Here is a 24,409-nt window from a genome sequence, read left to right on the forward strand (position 1 = left end):
GTGTCGTCTCACGTGTGGCTACCACAAACAACACACGGTTTGGTACCGTGACCTGGACGCATGGACATCAATCCAGACAAGAAAAAGTAAGGGTCGGAAGATAAACCTTGAGAGTCACCACATGTAATTAGTTTCCATCTTAGTGATGACTAATAACTGAATAAAAGACTCTCTCCTATTGGCACACTTTGTGATACTATTTGTGCTATTTTGCGTCACTTCCTATTACACCATAATAGTCTAATTTACTTAAATAGAAGTCGTGAATTTCACAGTCAAACAACTTGAACAGGTCACGGAATATACCAGTAGCTTGTAATTAATTGAATAATGAATGAACGGTTCAAACCCGCGCCCCACCATTCTAATTTATTTTTTCCGTGATTTCCCTAAATCGCTTCAGTTAAATGCCGGGATGGTTCCTGTGAAAGGGCAGGGCCGACTTCCTTCCCCATCCTTCCCTAATCCGATGGAACCGATGACCTCGCTGTTTAGTCCCCACCTCCGAGTCAACTAATCAACCTGCCATAATGAGTAATAAACTTTCCCGTAATGAACATTTATTGTTAAAGGTCAGATGGCCAGGAAGTCGCTTGTACTCGTATATTACGTTCTCTACGAAAAGTTGTTACACAGTCACTTAGACACAACTAAACCATGGCAGTCTAGCTATTTACGGCACTAATAACGCGAAGTGCACAGGTTCCGTATCACTAATTATTCTGGATTAATTATTCTTGTCACAGCTTGCTGTACACACAGCAAACAAATCCTATTTGTTTGTCATGAAGTTTCTCGCTCGCCGAGAGCAAACGGATTTAACAGTGACCGGTGAGCAGCAAGGAACTGGTTGTGTGCAGAATCAGTTGCCTGTGTTATCAAAGTAACCCGGCACTGTACAAATATATTACTTAAGAAATACTTCGTAACAGAATCTTTAAATGAGTTTGTTTCAACAGTCTCGTTAATATCCTTAGGTAGTGTATTTTACAGTTTCATTCCTTAGCAGAGAATGTTTAATGCTGTTTTGAGTTTTGCTTCGATTCTCTCTTGCTAAATATAAGTTCAGTCCCGAAATTGTTCTGCGCTCATGGACAGGGTATTTATGTGGTACTCATAAAGTATTTTGTTGATGTGTATGATTGATTGATAATTAATGTACTTACATGGTGTACTTGACATTTCCAACTCTTTACTGCGAAGATAAGCTATTTTAATTGTTAAAATGCCATAAATAACGAAAATACAATTTTGTTATATAACCGTGTTTATGCCATGGGAAATATTATACGTGCGATTATTTGGTGTCCCTTGATTGTTCAGTAATGTTAAGACAGTGTGTTTTTTCAGTTAACGCTTTGTATTAATGAAATAAGCATTCCGCATAAGAGAAATGTTTGAAGAAATTTACATTGTAACTTTCTAGCTTATCAGTTACTAAGCTGTTACTGTGTAAGTAAATTCATTAATGAAGTTATCCAGTCATGCAACTCACTTAGGGTATAGGCTATACTAAAATAAATGAATCTTCCTGTGCAAGGTTAAATACTGTTACATAACCTCACTGGCACGCCCAGCAAATAATCCTCATCACTCTTACATCAATGTAAGTCACCTGATGAAAGCAGCATGGTGCCGAAACACATCCTGCTAATGAATATTAGTGAAAAGTGATCAAAGCAGTGAAAATATATAATACAATCGCTAGCCTCAAGGAATTCCGTACAACACGGACAAATTTAAGTCTAGAATATTTTGTTCCCGATAAGTGCTTAACTGTAAGCTTAGCTTCTTTGAGGTTTGTGTTATGCCTACTCTTTATATGCTAAGTAGTAGGCACGATCGCATTCAGTCGTTAGCTACGCATCTTATTTCTCATGGTGCTTATAGTAGGAGACGTAGAAAGCTGTAAACTATGACTGACTGGGTGGTGCCACTTTGCCTCGCTACCGGAGCGCTGTTGTAAAGGTAACACATTCCGCCTTTGCCGGCCGCGGTGGTCTAGCGGTTCTAGGCGCTCAGTCCGGAATCGCGCGACTGCTATGGTCGCAGGTTCGAATCCTGCCTCGGGCATGGATGTGTGTGATGTCCTTAGGTTAGTTAGGTTTAAGTAGTTCTAAGTTCTAGGGGACTGATGACCACAGATGTTAAGTCCCATAGTGCTCAGAGCCATTTGAACCATTCCGCCTTTAACCTGCCATGGTTGCCTGTTAATCAGGCAGGCAAGCTGATGCCCGTTATCATTGGAACGGGCAGACTGCTTTAGCTACAATGAAGCCAAGCTGTGCCCAGCCCAAGCAGGCTATAAAGAAGTCCTGCTTACCTGCCCGTCTGTCCGCTGTGTTACGCTACTTAGTTTATTCTGCTCGCTATCATTACGCTGTTATGAGTGCGATTCAGAAGTGGTTGGCAATACCCGAGTACCTCAAGACGAAGCTCAAAGACGTACATATTCATTTTGGGTCATTGTAGGCCAGGAAATAGTGGATGTTATTTTTTCTTTTTTTTCCTCTATCGGCGTATTTCTGGCTCATTTACTTATTTCTTTACGAACAGTTCTCTGTGCAACTTCATTCTCTTTCTACTAGTACTGGCTATTCTCATTTCCAACCATCATCAGGTCACTTCTAACACATGTTTTGTGAAGTAATGAGAACCATATGCGGAAGTCGAGATACTTTGCCCCTAAGAACCTTAAGATGTCTATTATATGGCAACGCCAACCAAAGTAAGGTCTAGGAAGTCCAGTTTCTGTAACCTTAGACTGCTCCAGCCAAATACGGTCACAGGTATACCAGTTTTAATTATTCTTCCAGAGTGTGTTTGTCAGGTTCGCTGAATTCATTGTAAGTAGCCAAAATCGTTCATTCTATAGTTTCCAAATGTATACTACTGAACACGAAGCTCGGTGTCCATATTATGTTAATCTAAAAATACATAGCTGAAAGAAGAAGCTTTTGTTTCATACTAAGGTGTCTTTGCACTACGTTGCATACCACGGGAATGTGGTATTTAATACCCGCTGAGCCATATTTTATTCCCATTTCAGTCAATGCTTGCTCTAGATTTACAAAACCCATATGCTGATAAATGGCCTCAAGTCCTAAACACACATATCCTCGAACTTGTCACCTGCTTTGTACTCTCTTAAAATATTTATTGAGTGATGGAACTGCATGTCAAATTTGCAAACATGTCGTAACGTACTCGGGGTTCCCGAATGAATGTTTAGTAACTTTTTGCACAATTTGCATCGCGTGACACCAACTGACTTAAATGAAGCTGCTACATACACGCACAGGAACTTTTCTCCTGATGGACGTGGGCTCTGTTTCGTGACTGGTGCACATTACTCAATTCTTAATTTAAGGAGTTTTGCTATTTGGGGAGCAAAATAACTGATGATGGTCGAAGTAGAGATGATATAAAATGTAGACTGGCAATGGCATGGGAAGCGTTTCTGAAGAAGAGAAATTTGTTAACATCGAGTATAGATTTAAGTGTCAGGAAGTCGTTTCGAAAGTATTTGTATGGAGTGTAGCCATGTATGGGAGTGAAACATGGACGATAAATAATTTGGACAAGAAGAGAATAGAAGAGTTCGACATGTGGTGCTACAGAAGAATGCTGAAGATTAGATGGGTAGATCACATAACTAATAAGGAGGTATTGAACAGAATTGGGGAGAAGAGGAGTTTGTGGCACAACTTGACAAGAAGGAGGGATCGGTTGGTAGGACACGTTCTGAGACATCAAGGAATCACCAATTTAGTATTGGAGGGCAGCGTGGAGGGTAAAAATCGTAGAGGGAGACCAAGAGATGAACACACTAAGGAGATTCAGAAGGATGTAGGTTGCAGTAGGTACTGGGAGATGAAGTTTGCACAGGATAGAATAGCATGGAGAGCTGCATAAAACCAGTCTCAGGACTGAAGACCACAACAACAACAACAACAACAACAACAATTTGTCCTCAATCTCCTTTAAGTTTCATTTGATCATTTAGGTGCTCCCGCTGTTATGATAAACTTGCACTAAATCTCTCTCCATATACCTGCCTAGTTTGGTTGGATTGACAGCGCATCCTGTTGTCAGGTGCATCAGGCTGAAAGGGTCCCGTGAAGCTTTCCAGTCTAGCGGAAACCCAAGTCGGCCTGCTTTAGCCACTGTGCTTCTATACGCGTGTAGTCCAGCGTTCTGTTACAGCAGGTTGAGCTGCTTTAATGGTTGCGGCAGAGATAGGGTCAGGCAGGCTGGAAGGAGAATTTTTACACCTCTGCAATGTTCTTCCCTGTGTGATCACAGTTGGTGGCCAGACGTGAGGTTGTCCAGAGACCGTAGAGTGGGGATCCCGAGTTGGCTGCCCGCCAGTGACCTGCGCCTCGCCGTGTTGCAGGGCGCGGGCCGCGGCCGCTGCGAGTACCTGGTGCGCCTGGACGCGCTGTCGTGGCCGCCGCCGTACCCGCCGCGCGAAGAGGAGGAGGGGGAGGGAGAGGCGGAGGGGGAGGCGCAGGCGACGCCGCCGTGCCGGCCGGAGGCGGGCGCCGCGACGCCCGCGGGCTTCGTGCGGCTGCGGCTGCAGGGCTCCGCGCGGCGCCGCTGGGCCGACCTCGCCAGCGCCGACGGCTTCCTGAGGAGGTGCGTACCGTCTGAAACGCCGCCCATCTTCTCTCCCGCCCCGTGCTCCTCGCTTGTGTCGTTCAGTACACACAATGCAGATTCTGTATTGGGATCACCAATCTCATATACAGGGTGGTCCATTGATAGTGACTGGGCCAAATATCTCAAGAAATAAGCATCAAACGAAAAAACTACAAAGAACTAAACTCGTCTAGCTTTAAGGGGGAAACCAAATGGCGCTATGGTTGGCCCGTTAGATTGCGCTGCCATAGGTCAAACGGATATCAACTGCGTTTTTTTAAAATGGGAACCCCCGTTTTTTAATACAAACTCGTGTAGTACGTAAAGAAATATGAATGTTTTAGTTGACCACTTTTTTCGCTTTGTGATAGATGGCGCTGTAATAGCCACAAACGTGTAAGTACGTGGTATCACGCCAGTGCAGACGGTATTTGCTTCGTGATATATTACCCGTGTTAAAATGGACCGTTTACCAATTGTGATCAAAATGCCCAACGGGCGTGTGCTATGTCTGCTGCTCGGTATCCTGGACGGCATCATCCAAGTGTCCGGACCGTTCGCCGGATAGTTACGTTGTTTAAGGAAATAGGAAGTGTTCAGCCACATGTAAAACGTCAACCACGACCTGCAACAAATGATGATGCCCAAGTAAGTGTTTTAGCTGTTGTCGCGACCAATCCGCACATCAGTAGCAGACAAATTGCGCGAGAATCGGGAATGTCAAAAACGTCGGTGTTGAGAATGCTACACCATCGATTGCACCCGTACCATATTTCTATGCACCAGGAATTGCATGGCGACGACTTTGAACGTTGTGTACAGTTCTGCCACTGGGCGCAAGAGAAATAACGGGACGATGACAGATTTTTTACTCGCGTTCTATTTAGCGACGAAGCGTCATTCACCAACAGCGGTAACGTAAACCGGCATAATATCCACTGTTGGGCAACGGAAAATCCACGATGGCTGTGACAAGTGGAACATCAGTGACCTTGGCGGGTTAATGTATGGTGCGGCATTATGGGAGGATGGATAATTGGCCCCATTTTATCGATGGCAATGTAAATGGTGCAATGTATGCTGATTTCCTACGTAATGTTCTACCGATGTTACTACAAGATGTTTCACTGCATGACAGAATGGCGATGTACTTCCAACATGACGGATGTCCGGCACATAGCTCGTGTGCGGTTGAAGCGGTATTGAATAGCATATTTCGTGACAGGTGGATTGGTCGTCGAAGCACCATACCATGGCCCGCACTTTCACCGGATCTGACATCCCCGGATTTCTTTCTGTGGGGGAAACTGAAGGATATTTGCTAGCGTGATTCACCGACAACGCCTGACAACATGTGTCAGCGCATTGTCAATGCATGTGTGTACATTAGGAAAGGCGAACTACTCGCTGTTGAGAGGAATGTCGTTACACGTATTGCCAAATGCATTGAGGTTGACGGACATCATTTTGAGAATTTATTGCATTAATGTGGTATTTACAGGTAATTACGCTGTAACAGCGTGTGTTCTCAGAAATGATAAGTTCACAAAGGTGCATGTATCACATTGGAACAACCGAAATAAAATGTTCAAACGTGACTACGTTCAGTATTTTAATTTAAAAAACCTACCTGTTACCAACTCTGAGCCATATGCTTGTGACTATAACAGCGCCATTTATCACAAAGCGAAAAAAGTGGTCCAACTAAAACATTCATATTTCTGTACGTACTACACGAATAAGTAATAAAAAATGGGGGTTCCTATTTAGAAAAACGCAGTTGATATCCGTTTTACTTATGGCAGCTAGACAAGTTTGTTCTTTGTAGTTTTTTCGTTTGACGTTTATTTCGTGAGGTATTTGGCCCGGTAACGATCAATGGACCACTCGGTATAAAGATACACTCCATACTTACGGTGTGTGGCAGAGGTTACGTCTGGCACCATCCACATCTACATCTATATCTACATGGATATTCTGCAAATCACATTTAAGTGTCTCGCAGACGGTTCATCGAACTACCTTCACAATTCTCTATTATTCCAATCTCGTATAGCGCGCGGAACGAACGAACACCTATATCTTTCCGTAAGAGCTCTGATTTCCCTTATTTTATCGTGGTGATCGTTTCTTCCCACGTAGATCGATGTCAACAAAATATTTTCGCATTAGGAGGAGAAAGTTGGCGATTGGAATTTCGTGAGAAGATTCTGTCGCAATGAAAAACGTCTCTCTTTTAATGATGTCCAGCCCAAATCCTGTAACATTTCTGTAACACTCTCTCCCATATTTCGCGATAGTACAAAACGTACTGCCTTTCTTTGAACTTTTCGATGTACTCCGTCAGTCCTATCTGGTAAGGATCCCACACCGCGCAGCAGTATTCTAAAAGAGGACGGACAAGCGTAGGGTAGGCAGTATTTTTAGTAGATTTGTTACATTTTCTAAGTGTCCCGCCAGTAAAACGCAATCTTTGGTTGGCCTTCCCCACAACATTTTCTAAGTGTTCTTTACAATTTAAGTTGTTCGTAATTGTAATACCTAGGTATTTAGCTGAATTTACGGCTTTTAGATTAGACTGATTTATCGTGTAGCCGAAGTTTAACGGATTCCTTTTAGCACTCATGTGGATGACCTCATACTTTTCGTTATTTAGGGTCAACTGCTAATTTTCACACCATTCAGATATCTTTTCTAAATCGTTTTGCAGTTTGTTTTGATCTTCTGATGACTTTATTAGTCGATAAACGACAGCGTCATCTGCAATAAACCTAACACTGCTGCTCAGATTGTCTCCCAAATCGTTTATATAGCTAAGAAACAGAAAAGGCCCTGTAACACTACCTTTGGGAACGCCAGAAATCATGTCTGTTTTATTCGATTATTTTCCGTCAATTACTACGAACTGTGACCTCTCTGACAGGAAATCACTATTATAGTCACATAACGGAGACGATATTCCATAAGCACGCAATTTCACTACAAGCCGCTTGTGTGGTACAGTGTCAAAAGCCTTCCGGAAATCCAGAAATACGGAATCGATCTGAAATACCTTATCAATAGCACTCAATACTTCATGTGAATAAAGAGCTAGTTGTGTTTCCCAAGAACGATGTTTTCTAAACCCATACTGACTGTGTGTCAGTAGACCGTTATCTTCGAGGTAATTCATAATGTTCGAACAAAATATATCTTCCAAAAACCTGCTGCATATCGACGTTAACTATATGGGCCTGTAATTAAGTGGATTACTCCTACTACCTATCTTGAATATTGGTGTGACCTGTGCAACTTTCCAGTCTTTGGGTACGGTTCTTTCGTCGAACGAACGGTTGTATATGATTGTTAACTATGGAGCTAATGCATCAGCATACTCCGAAAGGAACCTAATTGGTATACAGTCTGGACCAAAAGACTTGCTTTTATTAAGTGATTTGAGTTGCTTCACTACTCCGAGGATATTTACTTCTACGTTACTCAGCAGCTGTTCTCGATTCGAATTCCGGAATATTTACTACGCCTTCTTTTGTGAAGGCATTTCGAAAGGCTGTGTTTAGTAACTCTGCTTTGGCAGCAGTGTCACCACTGTATTCGATAGTATCTCCATTGATATCGCGCAGAGAAGGCATTGATTGTTTCTTGCCACTAACATACTGCACATACGACCGGATCGCTTTGGATTTTCTGTCAGGTTTCGAGACAAAGTTTCGTTGTGGATACTGTTATAGGCATCTCGCACTGAAGTCCGCGCTAAATTTCGAGCTACTGTAAAAGGTCGCCAATCATGGCGATACTCTAACGTCAACTAACCTGACCTAGCTTGTCGTTTCCATCCTGACTGTTCGTGAACCTCGCTAAGAGTTTCAGGAGCCCCGCCGAGCAACACTCAAGAATTGGCTGAAAGAATGTTTTGTGAGACTCCTCTTTCGTGAGCGCGGTACATTTTGCTGTTTTATGGTCTGTTGTAGGGCACACTATAGCAACGAGGTTTTGCATGCCTCAGCGTACTATATCACTTACTGTCGAAGAAGCTGCGATTAATGCAACCTCTGAGCGTCTTCTCGGGGTCAACGTTCAGTTATTACAGAAGCTTGCTTACTTTTGGAAGAGATCCAACATTGGTTACAATATTTGACAAGTGTCACTCTGAATCAAATTTGAACAAGTTTATCAAACGCTTCCAAGAAATTTCAAGTCGAATCGCGAGGCGATGGACTGATGGACGAGCAGCGACCGTCCAAGACTCGTTTCAGGCTGTTTTCCGCTGGCTGTCGTCGTGAGGGACTGGCCGTCGTTTCTGGAAGTGGAGCCACCAGTTGAGTCCACAGTCGACTTTGTAGCGCCTTGCAGCCGACTTAAGCACCCGCTAGGCGGAATGACACCGAGCACCGTTCCACTTGCAGCCACCTGACAGGCGATGCAGAGTAGGAAGGGAAAGGCGTCGACTTCTGTAGCCCTGTCCTGTGCTACGGCTTTAGCCGTACGCCGTCTCACGGCTAACGCCTGCTAGGCAAGCAACCCAAATTACACTGGTGTAGCGCGTGGAGCCTCTGTTTCCCGTGGTATACGCTGCGGTACATTTCCTTAGGCTTCTAAAATGTGTTACAGCCTAGAATATGCTTTCCCTACAACTTGTTTCACATTACCAATAATAATATACCAACACCCGTTATTTTGGCTTTCTTTGTTAGGCAACCGGTTTCGACATTACATTGTGTCATCTTCAGGCCTATACCGTGATGGTTACAAAAGACGAACGAGTACATAATAAAAACCCAGAGAGCATTGTCAAAATAAAGCAACTGCTACATATTAATTTACATAAGTAAAAGAAAATTAATCAAAATCTACATGATACAACGTAATATGTACCATCAGAAATTAACTAGTTATTCATGCATCCTGCGAAAACGTCAGTGATCTAATGGAAGTAATAATAAAACAGAAGCATCAAAGTAACGTAACCATCATACCTGTATACCCATTGTCTGCAAATATGTATGGCGATAAGTGGTAAGACTCTGCCGGTTTTTGTCAAAATGTAAAAGAGGCGGGCAAAGTGACCGACACATCATATGTGAAGTAAGCGAACAAGATCGTATATCATGTACAGTAAAGGGGTTCAGTATAAGTAATGGTAATCCGTGTAATAAGTATTCAAAAAGGAACGGGAAATTAAAAGAGGAATTACAGCTATTGAAATACCATTGCTGAACTCAATGGTTATTAGACACTACTTTATAAGGAGGAAAAAAGAGAACACTGTAGGAGGATGACTGTAAAATGCCCGATCCGCACTCCAGACATAGGATGGAGTTACATTTAATTTCACATTACGTCACTCCGTACGGTATTGTGTGTGTGTTAATATTTCGAGCCATTTATGGTTCAAATGGTTCAAATGGCTCTGAACGCTATGGGACTTAACTGCTGTGGTCATCAGTCCCTAGAACTTAGAACTACTTAAACCTAACTAACCTAAGGACATCACACACATCCATCCCCGAGGCAGGATTCTAACCTGCGACCGTAGCAGTCGCTTGGTTCCAGACTGTAGCGCCTAGAACCGCTCGGCTACTTCGGCCAGTTGAGTAACAGGTCCTGTACTGCCGTTACTACTCTCAGTTACACAACCTGTCCCAGTCATACGGGGCCCGGGAAAGAGCTTTATATAAATATTGATGAAAGAGGATGTGAAACCAAATTTGTACATGACATACCTTCTTGGTTGAGAAATCAAGGTACTGAAAGTACACCACAAGGGGTGCTGGAAATGACCTCCCTCTGCCTGTGTGCACAGGTCAACGCGGCGCTGCATGTTCGTGAATGTTGCTGGCACTGAGTACTGGATTTCACGGCTGAGTGCCTCAAGTAACTCGTCTGTGAAATATCGCAACAGCGAAGTTCCCTGAGCTGTCTGTGTTTCTCGTGTTTCAGTGTAGCATGGCTGAGTGTTGATCGTGTTGCGTCCGACATGTTTTCCAATGCTGTTGATTCTGGCGTTGTGTTGATATTCTGTGCAAGAGCGTGTGTTTCTTGTGAAACAGTATTGATAGCTAGTTCCTTTAAGAAAAGTCAGCGATTGTTTTTATAACGTTTCGGTGGTCGGCGCAAATCACCCAAACACCGCATTCAAGGCTTGGCGACGAAGATGGAAACAAAGGAAACACTGTTACGCCTCTGAGGCATGTGGTGCCGGCAGTTATCGGCAGAATGTATAGCTGAGGTACAGATACGGTTATTGGCGTCGCCTAGAAAGTCTCTTCGCCTTTTATCGCAGGAATATGGGCTATTGCGTCGCACGTTAGAGACAATGTGTGCAAGAGCAAATGACGCAGCAACAACGAGTGACGTGGGAACATTGGCCGTCCAGTACCGTGGCAGCAACATTCACAAACATACAGCGCCATGTCCAACTGTATGTAAAGGTGCGGGGAGGCCACTTCCTTCATTTCTCAACTATAAACGTATGTCATGCACAAATTTGGCTTCATATCATTTTTTATTATGATTTTTGTGACACTTTTCCAGGGGTCCCTTGCGATTAGGACATCCGTTATATCGCCGATAGGAAAATCGCTCCTAAAAATCATGTACCTTACGGAAGTGGGGTCACTTTGATGCCTTAATGATACGTATGGCCATACCGTGGGTGCAACTACGTCAGAAGGGTATCTGCAGGGGGACCACACCAAAATATGGTACCAGTAGAGGAGCAGCCAACTTTTCAGTAGCTGCAGTAACTAGCCTGCATGATGTGGTATCCTAACAATAGCCAACGTGGCCTCGCTACGTAGATATTGCGAAAAGCGAAAGACATAACGACTGTACAAAATTAAATGTAATGAAGCAAAAGTCATTTTATGCCAACCCGCCACGAGGTAACTAGAGAGAGAGTATACACGACCCTTGGTAAGTGGTGTAGGCAGTCAGATATCCGCCGTGTTCTTGCGAGTACCTGGTGCGCCTGGACGCGCTGTCGTGGCCGCCGCCTTACACGTCGGGCGAAGAGGAGGAGGGGGAGGGAGAGGCGGAGGCGCAGGCGACGCCGCCGTGCCGGCCGGAGGCGGGCGCCGCGACGCCCGCGGGCTTCGTGCGGCTGCGGCTGCAGGGCTCCGCGCGGCGCCGCTGGGCCGACCTCGCCAGCGCCGACGGCTTCCTGAGGAGGTGCGTACCGTCTGAAACGCCGCCCGACTTCTCTCCCGCCCCGTGCTCCTCGCTTGTAAGCAAGCAGACGTAGTGTCGTTCAGTACACACAATGCAGATTCTGTATTGGGATCACCAATCTCATATACAGGGTGGTCCATTGATAGTGACTGGGCCAAATATCTCAAGAAATAAGCATCAAACGAAAAAACTACAAAGAACTAAACTCGTCTAGCTTTAAGGGGGGACGTACACGAAACTGCAGTAATTTTAAAAGTATTTTATAAAACTCTAATTTTTTAAGATAATCAATCCAAATTTGGTACAGTTATTAAGAAATGTTATGCGCATATGAACCTAAATTTTCATTTTTATTGACCTTTTACATCTTTAATTATTAACAATTAATTTTTTTTCAACAATGTAATTACAAATGTTCCTTTTTTGAGAAAACTGTGAGAGCAATGTTAATGAATTTTTGTACACACTTTCATACCAAATAATTACAAAACTCTGTGGAGCAGAATTTTTATATCTTCTTTTGTTCAGTTTTTACGGGTCTCCCAATTTCCCTGAAAAATAATATATCAAATTTAAGGAATATTTTCTACCATAAATACCTTACTATTTTATTAAATGAAAATTCCTTCCACAGAATTTTTCACTATAGTACTGACTAGTCATATACCAAATTTCACTTCTCTACCTTTTGTGGTTTTTGAGAAAAAGGTACATAAAGTTATAAAAATGTAAGTTACGGGAAAACTGAATCAATGATTTGATAGTGTTTGTATTAGGTCTTACCGTCTCTGTGTGAACTAGTGCAAGCCATATGCATACTCCTCTTCATCTGCAAGCAGTCTCTTCTTTGCTTGTCTTCTTTGGTTAACCTGCTGTTCAATTTTATTGGCTGTAATATCAGCCGCAGCAACTCTTTTGTCATCGATGTCCTTCAATATTGAATAGGTGAAAGCTCCTGGATGAAATCCTAGCCTCTGTAGAGTTTTTATTCTTCCAAGATTACCATTGTTAAAAACTAAACAAGCATCATATGCAGCAATTTCAACAATAATTGTTGAAACAAATGTTGTTTTTGGGCAACGTTTCCAAATCAGTGAGTTGTAACTTTCATTAGGGTTTTGTGTCTTTCCATGCACACACTTTCGTAGGAGGTCTGGCTCTGCTAAACACCTAAATGTTGGTTTTATAGCACTTAAAACAGCCACAGGTAAACTGTGCTTGTGTGAATAGTTCATGCCATCACGCTCAGCCTGCTTGAATTTGCACCACGATATGTCACACAAATTATGTACAGGTTTGTCATCTGTGGATAGTTTATGAAAATAAATAGACCACACAGCCTTCTGCATGTTATTCAAATTTCCACTGTTGTCCCTTATTGCCTTGCCATAGTACACTTGTAAAGAATGAATTTCTTTGTCTGTGAGTCTGTTGGGACCACCTAAAAGTTTTCCATCCTCAAGTTTCCTGCCCTTCAATTCACGTTTCAATTTTAAAAGTCTGCCTCCCATTCGTTTTTGCACATGTCCAACACATTCCAACTTTTCTATAGCACAATGGGGACCATAAGGTTCACTTTCCAAAACAGTTTTGAAGGAGCTGGAGTCACCATCACCAAGGTATTTTGTGTATCTAACACCGTACTTTTCCACACTTCGATGGAACATAAGTTTCATAGCTGCAGGTTCCATTCCACCACTAGAACCAGAATAATTTCTACAGCACACTTTCTTGTGTTCAACCTGCCACTTATTTTCTTCCACTTCACCAGCTCTCTTTCCGAGTACACAGCTATAGCAATATTTGCTCATTACCTGAACGTCAAGAATTTTTCCAGTATCAACACTAATGACAGATGATACTCCATACAGTGATGTATGTCCACGCTTCATCCACGTTCCATCACATGACACACACAAATCGGTGTCTGGCGTGTTATCTGCTTCTGTCTTTAGTTCACTATTCATCTTCACAGCTTCCTTTGCAGAGGACTTCAAGTTTTCTTCCACTTCCTCTTGAAGAGCACTTAGCAGTGTTTTATTTCCAGTGGTGTACCTAGCACTTGGTTGTGGCATGTTCATGATCCCACAAAACAGTCTGGTACCTTCCCTGCCTATGCCCAAACATCTCATGCCATATATTAAACGCATATTTGCTTCATATATCCGGTTACTTGATGCCGAAGTTCTAAAAGCAGTGTCTGAATGACAGCTTTCACAAGTAAGATGCAACATACACACTATTCCAATTCTGTTTTCTTCGTCATATAATCTCAAACTTTTTGCACCACAGTCAGCACATACACAAGCAGATGATATAATATCAGATAGTATTTTCAAATCAATAAGCCTAAAACCACTAGTAGCTTGAGTGTCTGAGCCACAATCATCAAGTGATTGACAGCTGTCAATTTTCCTTCTCGAAGCACTCGCTTTCTTGGTTGAAGTATCGTTTCCATTTGTTATTATGGGGCTGGTTTTCAAGTTGTCTTTACTACATCGAGAAGCTTGACACTTTCTAACCTTTTTAAACACCTTACTAGAACGCGGCATGCTGCAAAATATAATAACAAGTCTACTTACAACTTTCGTAAAAATGTATTCCAAACAAACACTCGTAAACAAACGCTATAAATCAAAGAATATAAAACCAGCGGCAGAGATATTATTCCACAGCCTTCTTGATGTAGTGCACAAACGTTCCCTGCATTGTGACTGCACAAAACTGGAAAAAAACGCAGTATAAATAGATATACGAGAGGATGAAGACCAAGATGGGGGGGCGTCGCCCTGTGCAAGCTATTACAAATTATTATTTTTTTCCCCCTTAGAAGCGGAATTGGAACGTAATATTTGGTAATTGAAATTTCAATACCATGTAGTAAATGAAGAGCCAATAAAATTTTTTTCACAAATTTGGTCATTTTCATGTACGTCCCCCCTTAAGGGGGAAACCAAATGGCGCTATGGTTGGCCCGTTAGATTGCGCTGCCATAGGTCAAACGGATATCAACTGCGTTTTTTTAAAATGGGAACTCCCGTTTTTTAATACAAACTCGTGTAGTACGTAAAGAAATATGAATGTTTTAGTTGACCACTTTTTTCGCTTTGTGATAGATGGCGCTGTAATAGCCACAAACGTGTAAGTACGTGGTATCACGCCAGTGCAGACGGTATTTGCTTCGTGATATATTACCCGTGTTAAAATGGACCGTTTACCAATTGTGATCAAAATGCCCAACGGGCGTGTGCTATGTCTGCTGCTCGGTATCCTGGACGGCATCATCCAAGTGTCCGGACCGTTCGCCGGACAGTTACGTTGTTTAAGGAAATAGGAAGTGTTCAGCCACATGTAAAACGTCAACCACGACCTGCAACAAATGATGATGCCCAAGTAAGTGTTTTAGCTGTTGTCGCGACCAATCCACACATCAGTAGCAGACAAATTGCGCGAGAATCTGGAATGTCAAAAACGTCGCTGTTGAGAATGCTACACCATCGATTGCACCCGTACCATATTTCTATGCACCAGGAATTGCATGGCGACGACTTTGAACGTCGTGTACAGTTCTGCCACTGGGCACAAGAGAAATAACGGAACGATGACAGATTTTTTGCACGCGTTCTATTTAGCGACGAAGCGTCATTCACCAACAGCGGTAATGTAAACCGGCATAATATCCACTGTTGGGCAACGGAAAATCCACGATGGCTGTGACAAGTGGAACATCAGTGACCTTGGCTGGTTGATGTGTGGTGCGGCATTATGGGAGGAAGGATAATTGGCCCCCATTTTATCGATGGCAATCTAAATGGAGCAATGTATGATGATTTCCTACGTAATGTTCTACCGATGTTACTACAAGAGGTTTCACTGCATGACGGAATGGCGATGTACTTCCAACATGACGGATGTCCGGCACATAGCTCGTGTGCGGTTGAAGCGGTATTGAATAGCATATTTTGTGACTGGTGGATTGGTCGTCGAAGCACCATGGCCCGCACGTTCACCGGATCTGACGTCCCCGGATTTCTTTCTGTGGGGGAAACTGAAGGATATTTGCTATCGTGATCCACCGACAACGCCTGACAACATGTGTCAGCGCATTGTCAATGCATGTGTGTACATTAGGAAAGGCGAACTACTCGCTGTTGAGAGGAATGCATTGAGGCTGACGGACATCATTTTGAGAATTTATTGCATTAATTTCAAACGTACCTACGTTCTGTATTTTAATTTAAAAAACCTACATGTTACCAACTCTGAGCCATATGCTTGTGACTATTACAGCGCCATCTATCACAAAGCGAAAAAAGTGGTCCAACTAAAACATTCATATTTCTTTACGTACTACACGAATATGTAATAAAAAATGGGGGTTCCTATTTAGAAAAACGCAGTTGATATCCGTTTCACTTATGGCAGCTAGATAAGTTTCGTTCTTTGTAGTTTTTTCGTTTGACGCTTATTTCGGGAGGTATTTGGCCCGGTAACGATCAATGGACCACTCTGTATAAAGGTACACTCCATACTTACGGTGTGTGGCAGAGGTTACGTCTGGCACCATCCACATCTACATCTACATGGATATTCAGCAAATCAGATATCCGCCGTGTTCTTCCCAGAAAGCAATTTCTCGCTAAGCGATGCAGCGAAGTCAAGGCGAAAGACAAACTTTGTTGGACGCGACCGGATTTTTATCGCGCTCCTTCAGAATGCGAGTCCGTAACGTGTCTCGAATTTGCAAACGTTATGTCACTGTAGATGGAACACGACCAAACGGTTTCGAGGGCGCGTGTAGGGGCTAGCCGAATTTTCATGCAAACTGTTGCGTTTACGGCTCAAACTAATTGAATTGAGTAGTTGAATTTTTACCAGTTAGACAATTCTGTTAGAAAACGAGTAGCTGAGTATGCATTTAAAGAAGCAAGTAGCAGTATCACAAAACCAATCTAGACGCATCTTCATCAGTTCAATTATCTTCTGTCAGCTATCTTTCCCTGCACGGCCTCTGCAATTCCCGCATTCGAATCCTGTGTGCATCTCCCTCTTTACCACCTTCCTGGACCTTTGGATGCCTTGGCTTTCTGAGGGATTCTGTTATCATCGATACGTGATACCATTATCGATGTACCAATGTTGAATCTATAGTCATCATTCATTTCATGAGTTCATTTCCTACCTGGTCCATTATCGTGGGGTTTGCAAAACGTTCCTGCAGTTCATCATTTCCACTGGGAGAAGTTTTTCTGTCATTCCCTATGCAAGTGTCTATAGTTCTTCCCGATACGACGCAGCGCTTTCCACAAAACGTTTGTACAGTAAATTCATTGTAGCTATGGAGATATTGTACTTCCATACTGATGAATGCTTAGTTGTGGCCTTTGCTTTCCACACTTTGAACATTCCATCTATCCGCTGTCAGCGTGATCAAAAATGTTCAAATGTGTGTGAAATCTTATGGGACTTAACTGTTAAGGTCATGAGTCCCTAAGCTGACACACTACTTAAGCTAAATTATTCTAAGGACGAACACACACACCCATGCCCGAGGGAGGACTCGAACCTCCGCCGGGACCAGCCGCACAGTCCATGACTGCACCGCCTTAGAACGCTCGTCAGCGTGATCACCAGACCGTTTTTAGCGTTCCGTACCTGAATCGCTAAAAACGGAACGCTTGCAGGATGACTCTGTTGTCCGTCTGTCTGTGTGTCTGTCCGATGGTTAAGGCTCCGAGTTCTCTGGAACGCTAGAAGTACCAAGTTGAAATTTATGTCACGTATGAGGGGCAGTCAAATGAAAACAGAACACCCGCCACGAAGGGATAGTGGAGTGATTCCATTCAAAAGTAGTCACCACACCTGTTAAGACATGTATCCGACAAAACAATCAATTGCAGTTTCGTAGAACCCGATCGGCCGCTGATGTATCCACAACCGCACACGTTCCTGCACTTCCTTGCCCGACTGAAACACATGTCTTTATTAAGGTCGCCAAAGATGTGAAAAACACACAGAGTGAAAGTTCCGGGCTGTACGGAAGATGTTGCAGCGTTTCTCAACCAGAAGCCTTTGTCCAATTGGCAGCGCGGGGACGGGCGTTACTGTGCAACTGCGTGATTCAGTCCAAGAGCACGCCCGGGCGTATTGACTTTACGGCGCGTCGCAATTTCTGCAGTCTCCTTACCGCTGCGTACTGACTGTTGTTTCACGAGCGAGGAAGTCGATGAGAGAGCGCCCCTGCAGTCGAAGAAGGAGGTCATCGTGACCCTACGGGATTTGTGTGAACAGCTTTGTATTTCTTCGGCTGGGGAGATGTGGGATGTTTCCACTGTTGGATTCGGCGTTTTCCCGCGTGCTGTCGCAACGGAATCGTCCTGTTGCACAATGACACCTGCCCCAACGCTGTCAATTCGACGAAGAAAACAGGAATCTCCTCTCCTAGTGGGATAAATGCCTTAACAGGTATCGTGACTACTTTTGATTGGAACTATTCCATTTTTCTGTGGTGACAGATGTTCGCTTTTCATTTGATGGCCCGTTATACTAAAGTCAACGATCCACTGGCACTGTCAAAAATTTAAGCTCCAAAGTCACTGTAGTCAAAAGATACGGCCGTCTGTAAAGATCGATTTTTCGCAGGAGAGGGGTAGAGATGTGAAGCTGAAATTTGCGTCCATTGCTAAGGTCTATTGTTCCTTAACGGTGTAAATGATGTAAGCTTCTAGGACAATGCAAATGAAAAGTTACAACCACATATGACACATATTTTGTTACTCAGAAGCTCACTCACAAAACCTATGGGTGAACAGATAAGTCGCGGGATCGTATGTTGATCGGATCACGAATTTTTCAGTCTTCATTTTAACCTAGCCTTCATCTGTCGACGCTAGACACAATAGGTGCTTCGGATTCCACATTAAGCTGTAGGTTCCCTTTCCCCGGTAAAATAAAAATGTCATGTGACTAGGGCCTCCCGTAGGGTAGACCGCTTGCCGGGTACAAGTCTTTCGATTTGACGCCACTTCGGCGACTTGCGCGACGATGGAGTTGAAATGATGATGATTAGGACAACACAACACCCAGTTCCTGAGCGGAGAAAATCTCCGAGCCAGCCGGGAATCGAACCCGGTCTCTTAGGATTGACATTTTGTCGCACTGACCACTCAGCTACCGGCTTTCCCAGGTTGGACAACTAGGGTAGCTTAGGAGACGCAGCTCCACGAAGACTTGCTCATGCCCTTCTCCTCCTGTGACCATACACTCCATTCTCCAACATTTATCTCCATACACCACTCCTGCCATTCCTCCACTAACTTTTTAAACATTTAATACGTATCTTCCTCATCCTCAGTTACAGTTCAGCGATAAGTACTGAACTGAAACCTTGAAACGTTCGGCGGCGCCGCGCTGTCTGCCACCGGAACTCACAGCTGGTGTGGCGCTGAGCGCGTAAAGTTCCGCTGCGCTGACGTGTGTAGCGGCTCCCGCTGACGTGACGTGACGTGACGTGACGGGCGTTGGCCGGCTTAACACGCGGCGCGTCACAGCGCCGCCGGCGGACACAGAAAACAGGGAGGCCGCAGGGGGCTCTGGACAGCGCAAGGCCGGCAGCGTGGGCGAGCCGACTCCGCAACACTTCCAGTGTGCTGCGACAAACGCGTCCACCATTCTGGTCACTGCCGGCGGTGGTAATAAAGAAACACGGATGTGTTCAAGACTCAGTCTTCTGCGTATGACGTCACGCTGCCTAAACCTGACGCCAGCTCGATGGTCGCCTTTTAAAGTTTTACAAACATACGTTAGATGGCAGTGTTGAGACACTGCAGTACTGTTGTATTTGTCATTTCTTGTGGTTAAAACAATGCTAGCTAGGCAACTGGGCTAGTAGTTTGCTAACAATGACCGTTCAAACGGGGCTACACGTGCAACTCCAAGTCTGACACAGACGCACAGGCATCAGCACTGTAGAAGATGCTTGATGCTTCATCGAACTTCAACTATACAAGCTTGTGCAACAATGCATGCAGGTAGGTGCTTGCGTGTTGCCACCCATAATTGGGAGGGTTGTACCGACCATGTCGAACGATCTGAAACACGTCAACTGTGAATTGTTGGAATATTTGTGAAATTCAGGTCCTCGTATAGTATATTAAATCAAAGGTATATCGTGATAAGGCAAAGTGCGTCGCTGCGTGTGATCTCCATATTGTCACATACACTAAAGCGCCGAAGAAACTGGTATAGGGATGCGTGTTCAAATACAGAGATATGTAAACAGGCAGAATACGGCACTGCGGCCGTCAAAGCCTATATAAGACAGGAAGTTTCTGGCGCAGTTGTTACATCGGTTACTGCTGCTACGATGGCAGGTTATCAAGATTTAAGTGAGTTTGAATGTGGTGTTATAGTAGGCGCACGAGCGATGGAACACAGCATCTACGCAGTAGCGATGAAGTGGGGATTTTCCCGTACGACCATTTCATGAGTGTATCGTGAATGTCAGGAATCCTGTGAAACATCAAATGTCCTACATGGGTGCAGCAAGAAAAAGATCCTGCAACAACGGGACCAACAACGACTGAAGAGAATCGTTGAACGTGACAGAAGTGCAACCCTTCGCAAATTGCTGCAGATTTCAATGCTGGGCCATCAACAAGTGTGAGGATACGACCCCTCAGCGAAACATCATCTTGCAGTGAACACATGGTGTGTAGTGGGGTGATCACTCTCTTGTAGAAGTAATACAAAAGCCAAGATCGCTTAAATAATGTTTACTGGATACTGGATAACTGGTTTCAACACACTAAAGTTGCCATCATCGGGCCTGAATGTAGATTAACATTTATAAACCATTTGGATATAACGATACATGAGGCAGACCAGATGATATACAACCATTGTCACAAAAATTAAGAAACAACTTCTTTCCTGGTCACTCTTTTCCATGAGATATGTAAAACGGAAGTCACAAGATAAAACTATTTGGTACATGAGCAGCGGTCAAATTAAGAAACAACTTCTCTTTTCCATGAGATATGTAGAACTGAAGTCACAAGATAAAACTATTTGGTACATGAGCAGCGGTCATGTACCAAATAGTTTTATCTTGTGATCCGTTGCACCAGTTCCGGTTGAAGATGACGAGCAGATGTCGCTTGTAGTCAGGCGAGAGATATTATTTAATCATCACACTGTGGATCCGATCAGGTCCAGGAGCTGTATTGGGGCAATATGCCAGGGCACTGAGGAGCTCCCACTCTGTAAATGTAATGCTGTAGGGTTCACTGTGGCGTGTAGTGTACGAGAGGACCTTCCTTTCCATCCTCCGTTTGAGGGTCCGAAAGGCTGGGGGTCAATTTTCCGACGCTGAGATTCGTGCATAGTGCTCAGCAAACTGCTCAGCAATCGCGTTGGCGTCGTTAGATAATACGCCATTCATGCTAACGCCAGGAATATTTGCTGGGGTCTGGTACCCAAAAACTCGTCATCTTCGCCCAGACTTGGGAAGGTGATGTATGGCACCCAGTGGACGAGACGTACCTCTCCCAACACTCCTATTTTCGTCTTTTTATAAGCTGGCGAACGCGGGCACGGAGCCGTTTAGAAGCTATTAGGTGCTCCAAACAAGGGTGCCGCTTATGTCGCTGTAGAGACCGCCTACGCTCTTTAATGGCCTGTCTTCCGCTGGGGACACCTTAAGGAACAAGGGATCGCGTTTTCCGCCGCTGAAACGATCGTCCTGTTGACGCAATCACCACCACATCGATGTTACCCTGTTGGGGACATTCAACGGTGACAGCAGAGGTGAAAGCCTTCCAGTCTGCCTTGTTTAAAGCCTATCTGGATAGGCATCCGTGGGCATGTCGCCAGGGTAGTGACAGGAAAATAGGGAAGTGGTCACTAACCCACAAATGATCGTGGGCTCTCCAGTGGACAGATGGGACAAGTCCTGGGCTGCTAAGTGATAAATCAATGGCCAAATAACTACCAAGAACCACACTGAAATGTGTGAGGGCCCCAGTATTTAGGAGGCAAAGTTCTAATTGAGACATTAAAGTTTTGACATCTCCACCTCAGCCATTAAGCACGGTGCCTCCCCACAAGTGGTTATGGGCATTAAGAACTTCCAAAAGTAGGAAAGGTTTAGGGAACTGATGAATCAGTGCAGCCAATACGTTCAGGGGTACTGCAACATCTGAAGGAAGATATACGTTGCAGACAGTTATTTCCTGCGTCATCCTTATCCTAGCAGCCACAGCTTCAAGAGGGCTTTGAAGGGGCACAGTTTCGCTACATATTGAGTTCAGGACATAAATGCAAACTTCACCTGACACTCTATTATAGTCGCTATAGTTCCTGTAGTATCCCTTATAGCCGTGGAGGGCAGTGGTCCGCATTGCCCGGAACCAGGTTTCCTGGAAGACAATGCAGAAAGCAGGTGTAAAGCATAACAGCTGCCGTAGCTCAGCCAGGTGGCAGAAAAAACCACGGCAATTCCAATGGAGGATGTCATTATCGTGAGGCTGGGAAGACATGAAGTGTGAAAGGAGGCAGACTACATCTCAGGGTCACCTGCTGCCACCAATGGAGTAATTATATCCATTCCTATTGCTGATGAGGCATCAGTGAGAGCCAGGTCCTCAGGGGACACTAAGATCTCCACCTCATCTTCAGATGCAGAACTGGTAGGGAGTGGTAGTGTTGGCGCCACCATAGGATTCTGTTTCTTAGCAGTCTTCTTCTCTGTTTGCCTGCCCTCTCGCTTCTCTTTAGGGGCTTGCTGTGAAGACTTTTACAAAGTAGCTTCAGGCATGGAGGAAGACCATGACTCTTCATCCAGCAGCTTTTGGCTCCTTTAGCCACTGGCAAGTGTCTGCTGTGGCATTAGTGGAGACCTTGGGAGAGAGGTTCCCAAGGGCCTCTTCCACACAAGAGGTGCTCGAGGAGGCTGTTGCTTCTCTGGCTGAGGGGACGGGACCGACGTTCCCTACATTTGGGGGGCCTTACTCCCAAAGTAGGTATGTATTCAGGCCCATTGTTCGTGGCACAGAGTGTGGGACGACTGGTACTTGCGGGGGCGATGGTAATGAAGCTGCAGCATATGTGAACGTCTATCGAATGGGGTGTAATCATTTAAATTTACATTTAGCCTTTTGGTAAGTCAACCAGTCCAGGGTATTGTACTCCATGATTTTCCGCTCCTTTTGGAGTATTGGGCAGTCTGGTGAGCTGGGGGGAGTGGTGCTCTCCATAGTTGATACAAGTGGGAGGAGGAGTACATGGAGTATCTGTGCACAGTGGACGTCCGTGGTCTCGACATGTGACGCTGGATGTGCAGTGGGAAGACATGCACCCGAATTTCCAGCACTTAAAGCACTACATAGGGGGAGAAATGTATGGTTTAACGTCACAGCGGTAAACCATCACCTTCTACATCTACATCTATACTCCGCGAGCCACCTTACGGTGTGTGGCGGAGGGTACTTATTGTACCACTATCTGATCCCCCCTTCCCTGTTCCATTCACGAATTGTGCGTGGGAAGAACGACTGCTTGTAAGTCTCCGTATTTGCTCTAATTTCTCGGATCTTTTCGTTGTGATCATTACGCGAGATATATGTGGGCGGTAGTAATATGTTGCCCATCTCTTCCCGGAATGTGCTCTCTCGTATTGCGTAACGCCTTTCTTGAAGTGTCCGCCACTGGAGCTTGTTCAGCATCTCCGTAACGCTCTCGCGCTGACTAAATGTCCCCATGACGAATCGCGCTGCTTTTCGCTGGATCATGTCTATCTCTTCTATTAATCCAACCTGGTAAGGGTCCCATACTGATGAGCAATACTCAAGAATCGGACGAACAAGCGTTTTGTAAGCTACTTCTTTCGTCGATGAGTCACATTTTCTTAGAATTCTTCCTATGAATCTCAACCTGGCGCCTGCTTTTCCCACTATTTGTTTTATGTGATCATTCCACTTCAGATCGCTCCGGATAGTAACTCCTAAGTATTTTACGGTCGTTACCGCTTCCAATGATTTACCACCTATGGCATAATCGTACTGGAATGGATTTCTGCCCCTATGTATGCGCATTATATTACATTTATCTACGTTTAGGGAAAGCTGCCAGCTGTCGCACCATGCATTAATCCTCTGCAGGTCCTTCTGGAGTACGTACGAGTCTTCTGATGTTGCTACTTTCTTGTAGACAACCGTGTCATCTGCAAATAGCCTCACGGAGCTACCGATGTTGTCAACTAAGTCATTTATGTATATTGTAAACAATAAAGGTCCTATCACGCTTCCCTGCGGTACTCCCGAAATTACCTCTACATCTGCAGATTTTGAACCGTTAAGAATGACATGTTGTGTTCTTTCTTCTAGGAAATCCTGAATCCAATCACAAACCTGGTCCGATATTCCGTAAGCTCGTATTTTTTTCACTAAACGTAAGTGCGGAACCGTATCAAATGCCTTCCTGAAGTCCAGGAATACGGCATCAATCTGCTCGCCAGTGTCTACGGCACTGTGAATTTCTTGGGCAAATAGGGCGAGCTGAGTTTCACATGATCTCTGTTTGCGGAATCCATGTTGGTTATGAT

General features: G+C 44.4%; 2 protein-coding genes across 2 annotated transcripts in view; one reads left to right on the forward strand and one right to left on the reverse strand.

The window, feature by feature from the left end:
- LOC124606480 overlaps positions 1-24,409 on the forward strand; it is a 358,898-nt gene that overhangs the window by 132,084 nt on the left and 202,405 nt on the right. The window contains exon 4 of the mRNA XM_047138463.1: positions 4,397-4,638. Coding sequence (XP_046994419.1) covers positions 4,397-4,638 — 242 coding nt within the window. The remainder of the gene's footprint in view (positions 1-4,396; positions 4,639-24,409) is intronic.
- LOC124606709 lies at positions 12,297-14,428 on the reverse strand. Its single transcript, XM_047138739.1, has 2 exons — positions 12,592-14,428; positions 12,297-12,359 (listed from the first exon to the last, which is right to left on the reverse strand). Exon 1 carries the CDS (start codon positions 14,358-14,360, stop codon positions 12,606-12,608), a length of 1,755 nt encoding a protein of 584 aa, XP_046994695.1. The 5' UTR covers positions 14,361-14,428; the 3' UTR covers positions 12,297-12,359; positions 12,592-12,605.

The sequence above is a fragment of the Schistocerca americana genome, chromosome 3, assembly GCF_021461395.2.
Source record: "Schistocerca americana isolate TAMUIC-IGC-003095 chromosome 3, iqSchAmer2.1, whole genome shotgun sequence".
Lineage (NCBI taxonomy): Eukaryota > Metazoa > Arthropoda > Insecta > Orthoptera > Acrididae > Schistocerca > Schistocerca americana.

Bases quoted from the DNA above. Each gene is read 5' to 3' on its own strand.
- LOC124606709 (XM_047138739.1), bottom strand. From the start codon at position 14,360: ATGCCGCGTTCTAGTAAGGTGTTTAAAAAGGTTAGAAAGTGTCAAGCT.